The sequence below is a fragment of the Acartia tonsa genome, chromosome 6 (genome assembly GCF_053477335.1).
Source record: "Acartia tonsa isolate MP-2025a chromosome 6, ASM5347733v1, whole genome shotgun sequence".
In the NCBI taxonomy this organism is placed as follows: domain Eukaryota; kingdom Metazoa; phylum Arthropoda; class Copepoda; order Calanoida; family Acartiidae; genus Acartia; species Acartia tonsa.
Genome location: NC_137265.1, coordinates 22,601,397 through 22,612,725, shown reverse-complemented (window position 1 = coordinate 22,612,725; position 11,329 = coordinate 22,601,397). Strand labels below are relative to the sequence as shown.

The window sequence follows — 11,329 nt, the reverse complement described above, 5'->3', positions numbered from 1 at the left end:
AAACCCATTAACATTTGATTAGAACCGTTTCTGAGCAATGATCATGCATCTCATCGTATTAGAGACAATTTTCCACGAACAATAAACTAGAAATTATAAAATAAATACCTGGACACCTCGGGGCTTACAAAACTGGTTCTAATCTCATATTTTTCATTTTAATAACCGCGGAAAGCTGTTTATAATACGATACAATAAATAACTATTAAGGTGTTTACAATGCCAACTTTAAATCCAATACGATTAACCAAAAATAAGTCTATAATATAAAGAGAAGACTATGGTCACATGCAATTCTAGAGTGGCTTTGCTAAAAACATTGCAACGTTGGAATCTGCGAAGTTAAAGTTAAAGCATGAAAGTAATTTTTCACGACTCGGATATCGATTTTATACAACAAAGGTGATTTATTATTATATACAAAATCAAGGATCTAAAGGGATAAGACAATGGCCAATAAATTGATGTACATACATCCCAAATGATGATATACAAAATTACCCCTTCTGTAGATAACATTTGGTGGTTGAAACGTTTGGACACTGATAATGTAAGCCCAAAAATTACCCTAATGTCCTTTTTTAGCAAAATGTTGTCGGATTATGCTTTCTGAAATCTTGAAATATTTTTTGGTGGTAAAATGAGAGGATTCAAAGGTTTGAGGGGGGTAATTTATATATATATTTTTGCAATTTTAAGTTTGGGAATCACGTCTTTACCCCCACCAACAATTGAACATGCAAAATTGTATGTACACCTTATTCCTGATGTGTATACAACAAAGTATGTAGGACGTAGGTACATGAATTAATAATTTTCCACATTTATAAATTTGCAAAAGTGTGCATTAACTTCCGCACATGTATAACATTGTCATAATATCAGAGCTGCAGATTATTAAAACAGCACAAACTGCCATTTCATCTTGCTTCCATACTCGTATTATAAACACTTTCATATATTTTTTTTGCTATTACGTTTTTAATATGTAATACTATGCGAATATGATAATATGCGGGAATTGAAGACACACCATGCTTGCCAATGTTTGCAAATGTCAAGTAAAGGAACAAGGATAAATACATCCATGAAAGGGAAAGTTTTTTTGTTTAGTCACTTAGCCACCTTCACCTTATTTTTAACTATTACAAAAACTAGTTTCTATCCTTCTCGGCTAGCTATCAAAATGTATGTAATGAAATGATTCTTTCAGCTGACTAATACAACGATACCCCCTTATCCCACCACTGAATTACCAATAGCTGATGACTATACTAGCAACCTAAATTAACGACAAAAATTCTCCGGTTACAAATTCCACGTCTTATACATATATCCATTTATACAAATTTACTGTAAGTATAGAGAAGCTGCACGTTTATGTAACAAACAATTGCATTGTAAAGGAGTAAATGTCGATTTATTGTATCATAATGTTTGGAGTAAAATATGATTGCGTTTTTATATATTTTTGAATCCATAAATAAGTACAACTAGCTATAGTTATTTATCGTTTCTTATTATAGACAGCTTTCAGCAGATAATAATGATTTTTATTTTAATATTCCTTGCAAACTGTCTGCAATATGATGCTACACATGATTTTTCAGTATGGCTGATAACCGGTTCTAATTCAGCGAATATTAATCGGTTTCGAAGCCCTAGAAAACTGTAAAAAACGTTAAAAAAAGTCAAATTTTCAATTATCAGATTTTGAAATATTTGTTGACAAAAAAAGTGAAAATTAAAAAATTGTTTAAATTTCAGAAACTAACTGAAATGATCGGATGAGACTGTAAAAGAATGGCAATTATTTTCCACAGTGGGACCTGAACGTAAAAACTTGGACATTTTTAGAAAATATTTCTTTATCAAACAATCAGTTACCTGCAATACGAGAAATTTAAGGTGAGTTTTTTAAAGTTAAACGTCCTTTTTTTAGTAATAAAGCATTTCTATAATTAGATTAATTTTCCTATTACAAATTATGAAAGATGATTGTGAACATAGTTGTGTCATAGTTTACAGAGTCTTATTCTTAACGCAGCCATCCAAACAAATATTGCATCAGAAATATTGAACAACTTTTTAAAAATTCTAAAAACATTTTAGCTTTTGTTACTTCGGGACGTCCAATCTTTTTTTTAGGGATGTAAAATGAGTGGTTTCAAATGTTAGAGAGGAGGGCAGAATAAGGGGTTTCAAAGTTTGAGGGGAGTCTCCACACTTGGACATCAATACTTCGCTCCTTAGAGATCCTTTTTTAGAAAAATTGGGCTTGATTTTGTTGATAAATTTTAAGATAATTTTTTATTATTTTTTGTTTAAACGGCGCATAGTGTGGTAAAGGTCTGTCTTTTAAGATTACTATTTTCTTTCATTATCTAGCTTTGTTAAAATAAATTAAAGGAAGAAAAATAGAAAGGAAAAGAGGCAGAAAAAAGGAGAGGAAGACAGTAGAGAAAAAAATAGACAGATGTACAATACTGGGATCTTGAAGGGATAAGACAACAGCCGATAAATTGATATACATCACCAATGATGACACACAAAATTACCCCTTTCTGTAGATTAAAATTAGCGGTTGAAACGTTTAAACACTCAACTTAATAAACCAACCAATCAAAATTTAGGAAACATCCCTAAAGCTGTTAAGCCAACGAATAGAAAATGTTATTGTAAAAATTTGGGGACTAGTGAAATAAACAGCCCAATTTCCCCCCTCTCTCTGTGTGTAACTGTACAATACATAAAAATTGAAAGAAAAATGGACAATTTTGTCCATTTGTAGCGGCAATACTAAAACAAGAAAAGAACAACAAACTTAATTACAGTTTAAATACCAAATAGATTATAAAGAAATGATAACGTTTGTTTAGTAGAATTAAATTTAGAAGACACATGTTCAAGCACAAGGAAGTCCAAGCTTTTTTTGGGGGGGAGGGGGATGATAAAATATAAAAGGCATCCCCAAATTCATTTTGGGGGGAGGGTTGGTAATTTTTACATCATATAGGCAAGGACGTCCATGCTTTTTTTATTTAGGGGGTGGGTTAAGACTTAAAAGTTTTGATGTAATCACTCCCCCCCCCCTTGGACGACCCTTGTCAAGCAATAGGACAGCAGTTATAAACGAACAAATGTATACAAATAATACATACTAAAAAAATAAAGATAATTAATTTACTCTGACTGACATATCCTAGACATAGAGAAGCCACGCTATTAAGAAGTAATTATGTTAGACACAACTTTAAAAATTCATGCATAATTTACTTTTTTGTGTCAAAATATTTCATACAAAAATTTTTAAAGATATAGTTTTTCAAAACTAATACAAGCTATTTGACCCAAATTAGAAGCAACTTTTGGAAAAAATCGTATTTTTAGATCGCATCATAGCTAAAATAGTTTATGTTAATGATTTTCAACTAAATAATGTTGTTTCAAATGATTTTAATTAGATTGGGTACTAGATCTTTTCATGAAAATACACTTTTTCGAATTTTAGTCTTCTGCTAACCTAAAAAGTTACTTTAGGAGCCTAGAAATACATGTACAAAATTTCAGCTCTCTATCTCTACTGGCGACCTAGCGCCAGGTATGTAAAATATTAACAGATAACGGTAGCACGGCGGTTTTAACAATATCTCAGCAATGTGCAGGTTTTTAGCTTTTCTGCATATTTCAATTTAAACACATAAGGACAAAGATATATTATCCCAAAAATCTTTTGTCAAAGTCTACTCTACACCTAGCGCCAGTCAGTTTTCTAAAATCATGCATTTTATACCTGTGAAAATAGAAATCGCCAGCGCTAGGTGTAGAGTAGACTTTGACAAAAGATTTTTGGGATATTATATCTTTGGCCTTATGTGTTTAAGTTGAAATATGCAGAACACCTGAATTCTTCTTCCAAGCCATTCTCTAGGCATTTAATTTTTTTTATGAAATAACGGGATTTCAAAACTGCCCTTTGAAAAGGCCTAAAAAATATCTTTTTTTGTCACTTTTTTCACTGCATATAGTTACAACTTATTAAGATATTATGTTCAGTTAAAAAAATCGGCGCCTCCAGCACCAAAACCGGCAAAAACTGGCAGTTAAACTTCTGTGCCCCTACTTGCCCCCCTCTTCGGTAAACAGTAGTTATCTCAAGAAGTAAAAGAGATATCAACACACAGAAAGAAAGCTTTTTAAATAAAACTAAACTAAGTAACTATTACACATTTAATTTTGGGACTTTCCTTCTTAGGGGCTTGTGGAGCAAAAGACTTACCAAAACACTAATAATATGAGTTCTGAGCTTATTTTTAAAGATATCAACCTGATTTTTTAAAAAATCTTTTGTTACCATAATTGAACTCAGTAACATTTACAGATTTCATTTTGGGACTTTCCTTCTAGGGGCTTGTTTGGCAAAAGACCCCCAAAAACTAAAAATATGAGTTCTGGACTTATTTTTAAAGATAACAACCTAATTTTTTTTGAGAAAACTTTTTTCACACATAACCAAACTCAGCAACCTATCCAGATTTCATTTTTGGACTTTCCTTCCAGGTGCTAGAGGAGCAAAAGACCCCCAAAAACACAAAAAATATGAGTTCTGAGCTTATTTTTAAAGATATCAACCTGATTTTTTAAAAGAAAACCTTTAAAATAAAACAGAACTCAGTAATGATTACGCATTTCATTATAGGACTTTTCTTTGAGGGGCTTGTGGAGCAAAAGACCCCCAAAAACACAAAAAATATAAGTTCTGAGCTGATATTTAAAGATATCAAACTGATTTTTTTAAAGAAAACTTTTTTAACATAACCAAACTCAGCAGGGGCGTGCAAGCTTTTTTTTTTGGGGGGGGGGGGTAAAATTTGCTTTGAGGGGGGGTGTAATTACCCCCCCTGAAATCTGTTGGTAAACAAAATTTGCCCCCAGGGTAATTTTTTTTTTTTACCCTGGGGGCAATACCCCTCCTAAATAAACCCCTTCCAAATGGTTGATATCTTTAAAAATAAGTCCAGAACTCATATTTTTAGTTTTTGGTTTTTTTTGCCAAACAAGCCTCTAGAAGGAAAGTACCAAAATGAAATCTGTAAATGTTACTGAGTTTGGTTATGTTAACAAAGTTTTCAAAAAAAAATCAGGTTGATATATTTAAAAATAAGCTCAGAACTCATATTTATAGTTTTGGGGGTCTTTTGCCCAACTAGCCCCTAGAAGGAAAGTCCTAAAATGAAATCTGTAAACATTACTGAGTTTCATAGACGTCCAAGAGGGGGGGTAAAGTGGGGATTACCCCCCCCCCCCCAAAAAAAAAGCTTGGACGCCCCTGCTGTGTTTTGTTATGTTAAAAAAGTTTCCTTTAAAAAAAACAGATTGATATCTTTAAATATCAGCTCAGAACTCATATTTTTTGTGTTTTGGGGGGTCCTGAAAGGAATGTCCCAAAATGAAATGTGTAATCATTCCTGAGTTCAGTTTTATTTTAAAAATTTTCTTTAAAAATTTGGGGGTAAATTTTGGGAAGGTAAACAAAATTTGCCCTGGCCAACAGGTTTCAGGGGGGTAATTACCCCCCTCCAAGCAAATTTTACCCCCCCCCCCCCAAAAAAAAAAAAATAAGCTTGCACGCCCCTGCTAAGTTTGGTTATGTTAAAAAAGTTTTCTTTAAAAAAATCAGTTTGATATCTTTAAATATCAGCTCAGAACTCATATTTTTTGTGTTTTGGGGGGTCTTTTGCTCCACAAGCCCCTCAAAGGAAAGTCCCAAAATAAAATGTGTAATCATTACTGAGTTCAGTTTTATTTTAAAAATTTTCTTTAAAAAAATCAGGTTGATATCTTTAAAAATAAGCTCAGAACAAATATTTTTTGTGTTTTGGGGGGTCTTTTGCTCCACTAGCACCTGGAAGGAAAGTCCCAAAATGAAATCTGTACAGGTTGCTGAGTTTGGTTATGTGAAAAAAGTTTTCTCAAAAAAAAATTAGGTTGATATCTTTGAAAATAAGTCCAGAACTCATATTTTTAGTTTTTGGGGGTCTTTTGCCAAACAAGCCCCTAGAAGGAAAGTCCCAAAATGAAATCTGTAAATGGTACTGAGTTCAATTATGGTAACAAAAGATTTTTTAAAAAATCAGGTTGATATCTTTAAAAATAAGCTCAGAACTCATATTATTAGTGTTTTGGTAAGTCTTTTGCTCCACAAGCCCCTAAGAAGGAAAGTCCCAAAATTAAATGTTTAATAGTTACTTAGTTCAGTTTTATTTAAAAAGCTTTCTTTCTGTGTGTTGATATCTCTTTTACTTCTTGAGATAACTACTGTTGGCCGAAGAGGGGGGCAAGTAGGGGCACAGAAGTTTAACTGCCAGTTTTTGCCGGTTTTGGTGCTGGAGGCGCCGATTTTTTTTAACTGAGCATAATATCTTAATAAGTTGTAACTATAAGCAGTGAAAAAAGTGACAAAAAAAGATATTTTTTAGGCCTTTTCAAAGGGCAGTTTTGAAATCCCGTTATTTCATAAAAAAAAATTAAATGCCTAGAGAATGGCTTGGAAGATGAATTTAGGTGTTCTGCATATTTCAATTTAAACACACAAGGCCAAAGATTTAACATCCCAAAAATCTTTTGTCAAAGTCTACTCTACACCTAGCGCTGGCGATTTCTATTTTCACAGGTATAAAATGCATGATTTTAGAAAACTGACTGGCGCTAGGTGTAGAGTAGACTTTGACAAAAGATTTTTGGGATAATATATCTTTGCCCTTATGTGTTTAAATTGAAATATGCAGAAGAGCTTAAAACCTGCACATTGCTGAGATATTGTTAAAACCGCCGTGCTACCGTTATCTGTTAATATTTTACATGCCTGGCGCTAGGTCGCCAGAAAAGATAGAGAGCTGAAATTTCGTACATGTATTTCTAGGCTCCTAAAGTAACTTTTTAGGTTAGCAGAAGACTAAAATTCGAAAAAGAGTATTTTCATGAAAAGATCTATTGGGTACCATTACTTTAAATTGAATTATTCTTACATCTAAAGGTGCGTATTCACTTCACTTCCTCAAAGATATCATATTATCAAATCATAACAAATGAAAGAATTATTACAACAGTGCAAATTATTCCCCTCCCCCCCCTTCAAAATTCTTGTCGTTAGATCAGGGATCTAGAGTGATAAAACATGGCCGATAATTGATGTACATTCCCAATGAGGATACACAAAATTACTCCTTCTGTACATTAAAATTAGTGGTTAAAACGTTTGAACACTCAACTTAAAGAATAAATCAATCAAAATAAACTAAAGTCCATAAAGTTGTTAAGCCAACGAATATGAAAATGTTATTATGTTATTGGGGACTAGTGTAATTAACAGCCCATTGTCCCCTCTCTCTCTCTCTGTGTCATCACACTCTCCCTCTTATTTATTCACTACTGCAATCGTTATATTGTTACTTGAATGTTGCACCAGATTTTCAAGTACTCTAATGAAGTGATGCTCGCAGATGGCTAAAATAATGATACCCCTCACCCACCCCCTTTACACCGTTCCCTTTCCTCCTAATTGTTAAATAAAAAAATTATGTCCATATTTGTAATCTAAATTGACGACAAATTTTCCCCTGTCATAATATCCACGTATATTCCATACCTTTCCCAAAGATTGCCTAAAATACATTTTTAAAGTAGTTAAAGTTGTTGGATTATATAACCTATGTACATTATCATTGCGAATTTTTGAGAATATAAAACACAATCAATGTATGCAGAAATGATTGCATACTATATTTCAACATGAAAGTAAGATTATTATCAAATTATGCTAAATGTATTCATTTAAGTCTTCATAAAAAGTTTTCAAAGGGTCTTTAATTCAACAAAATATGGTTATATAATTAAAATCTATATTTTTAAGCAATAGGTTGATTGTCTGTTTTTCTTCAATGGGTCAATTAAATGATTAATATATGAATTTATTTCGCATACGAGCCAAATAAATTAGTTATATATGAATTATTTTTAGAAATGAGCAAAATAAATTGATAAAATATGAATTTATTTATTTAGAAATAATCCTAATAAAAGAATAATATTTGAATTTATTTTGAAAATGAGCCAAATAAATGAATTATATGTATATTGATTTAATTTAGAAACGAGCGAAATGAATGCAAAATATTTTATCCATTTTAGAACTGAGCCAAAATAAATAATATATTATTTCATTTCAGAAAATAAATTAATAATATATTAATTCATTTCAGAAGATAAATAAATGATATCTAAATTTATTTTAGAAATGAGCCAAATGGAGCAGAAACCTGAATTTTGGATCAATGGAATCCTTCTCAGCTCAACTATCATGGCAGGACTAATAGGTAGGCATATGGAATTTGTATTGTAAAATGAAACAGAATATACAGAATTATACTACCGCTAGCGGCCAGCCCCTAGCATTTAGGAGCTTTTAACAATGGTAGGGAAGAGGACAAAAATCAGCCTAAAACAATCCTAAGACTTAAATCTAAAAAATGGAATAGCCTAAAACCAACCCATGACAAACGTGAAGCTTCCCTGAAATTGAGAACTCATTCAGTTCAATAGTCATAGAAATCCTAAGGTTCAAACAAAGAAGCCTACTACTTTATAATATAGGATAGAATTTTTCATTTTAACAGATTTGGTGTCTATTTTTTCAATCTCTGTCCAGGCGATGTACGTTCGCAAACATACAGAAGATTACAGAGATATAATAGACCAAGACTGTACGCAAGTTTCAAAAGTACAAAGAAAAATAACCATTATAATACTTATTTTAAGTGGAATTGTTATTTCCTATAATTGAAAGTAGTAAGGTTATTTTGTCTGTACCTTAAGATTTCGATAACTACTGAACCGAATGATTGCTCCACAGACAAATAGGTGGTTTTAAAATATTTTATGTCCTTTGAATGCAGAACCCCTAGATGCTAAGGACGCAGACTCTAGTTGTTTTATAATTAAAAAAATTCTTTTTAAAATATTTGAAAATCTGTAGGTAGCTATTTTATTCTTAAATGATGTTTGATGTACAAAAATAGGATATCATCATAAACAATCCAAATCTGAATGTTCATAATTAATTAAAGTTTATCAAAATTTATATCAAAACTTAGGCTGCAATTTCAAATTAAAACAATAATTTAAGATAAACATTAATTTATTACTTTTTTCTCAGTTTAATTTAATTCAACATAAGCCCTAATGAAAATTAATTATTAATTTGATAAACATTAATTTTACTTTGTAATTAAATTTAAACTTTTATTTGAATTGAAATTTATATTTATTTTGTAAAGTAAATTAATTAAATGAGGCATATTTTTTGGAGTATAGATATTGAAAACTTTAATTTAAAAGTTCTAAAAATCATATTCTATGGTTGTGTGAGCTTTTTAGGGATGTAACACAGACAACAAAGGGGATGTTATTTAGTTATTTAGGGGGGGATACAACTCCTTACCCCTCTACCTTCGGCCTCTTGGGGCTAACAAAACTGCTTTAAATCTAATATTTTTTTATTTTAATACACGAGGAAAGCTGTTTATAGTGCGATAAATATCTATTATAAACTGATGATTTGTAAATAATTAAAGAGTGTACAAACTTATCAAATAAATTTAACATGTTTAAATAATCTGTGTTGGTCTCTCTATGTTGATATCTATATTTATTTAGGGTTTCTTAAAAGCAAAAACTGAACATTGACATTTGTTTAAGTTCATATAAAAGAAATTGTCTACAGCTTTTCAAGTTTTTATGTAGTTTTCATTTTATAGGTTCATTTACATAAATTTGTAATAAAACACTTGTTTTTTTTATCATAAATTAAGTATTTAATATTGATGTTTATCTATAAATTGATAAAAATATTTTTCATACAAACTTGTTAGAAAATTATTTCCATGCATAATCTGAAAATAAATAGACGGACAGACAGACAGATATACTTTCCTGAAATGTTATCTATTCAAATACAAACACAAAGGAACATTATTATTCCATGTTTATAATAATATTTATATATTTAGGGAACCTGAGCTGTTTTCTATTCCTACATAAACACAAAGGAACATTATTATACCATGTTTATAATAATATTTATATATTTAGGGAACCTGAGTTGTTTCTATTCCTACATAAACACAAAGGAACATTATTATTCCATGTTTATAATAATATTTATATATTTAGGGAACCTGAGCTGTTTTCTATTCCTACATAAACACAAAGAAACATTATTATTCCATGTTTATAATAATATTTATATATTTAGGGAACCTGAGCTGTTTTCTATTCCTACACAAACACAAAGGAACATTGTTATTCCATGTTTATAATAATATTTATATATTTAGGGAACCTGAGCTGTTTTCTATTCCTACACAAACACAAAGGAACATTATCATTCCATGTTACGTTCTCAAATCTATTAAAATGGCTCTGCCTAATAGGTAAGTTTTAGTAGCATAGACGTCCATGCCCCCCTCCACCTTGTTGTTTATCCCCTTTTAACTTTGAAACTCCTCATATAAGTCCTCTCAAAAAAGAGCTTGGACGTCATTGCAAAGCATCACTACATTTTTATTGCCCTTCTGTATTTTTGTGTTTCAAGATGTCTATTTGGTTTACATTTTATAACTCATTGGCAATTTTCTTTACCCCATATTTGAAATTCTTTGTTTATTACTTTAGGTCAGGTTAGGCAGGTTATATTGGGCAATGGCTAGCCCGCCCCGCAGGGTTAGTGCACTGCAGTTTAGGGAAAATACCATCCCCTTATTTTCTTTTTTTTTCAAAAACAGTGAAGGGGGGAAAACTGATTTTGTGAAAGCTTTTAATTTTAAATTCTTTAATTTAGTAAGGATTATTCATTATTGGGCAACAATATTAATGTTAAAAAATCAAAATTAAATAGTTTACTTTATTTTAATTGGATGATAACAAAAAAGAAACATATGTTGATATAAAAAGTAATTAAACTGTTAGAAAGATTAAATCTAAATTATGTTTCTAAAGATATTTATCAATCAGTAATTACAGCTAAATACCAACCATTGCTCTAATTGTACTTTACTGTAACACTAACATTATATATGACTACAGGAGTAGATTAATACTTGGTTATAAAATGACATTTGGGTGTTTTATTGGGGTATTAGAAAGTGCTTTAAAAGAAAATTTTATTTCACTTTTGGTTATATTTAGATTAAAATAATTTTTTTGTAATCAAAACAAGGACAGTTACATACATAATTTATATAGTAGCTGCACCTACTTAAAAACTTAAATA

The 11,329-nt window shown here is 30.8% G+C and overlaps 1 protein-coding gene across 1 annotated transcript in view; it reads left to right on the top strand.

Annotated features, from left to right (window-relative positions):
- Window positions 1-1,771: 1,771 nt before the first annotated feature.
- The window catches only part of LOC145322119 (FMRFamide receptor-like), a 64,837-nt gene continuing 55,279 nt past the window's right edge, over window positions 1,772-11,329 (top strand). The window contains exons 1-3 of the mRNA XM_080163907.1: window positions 1,772-1,908; window positions 8,295-8,375; window positions 10,395-10,490. Coding sequence (XP_080020033.1) covers window positions 8,297-8,375; window positions 10,395-10,490 — 175 coding nt within the window. The 5' untranslated portion in view covers window positions 1,772-1,908; window positions 8,295-8,296. The remainder of the gene's footprint in view (window positions 1,909-8,294; window positions 8,376-10,394; window positions 10,491-11,329) is intronic.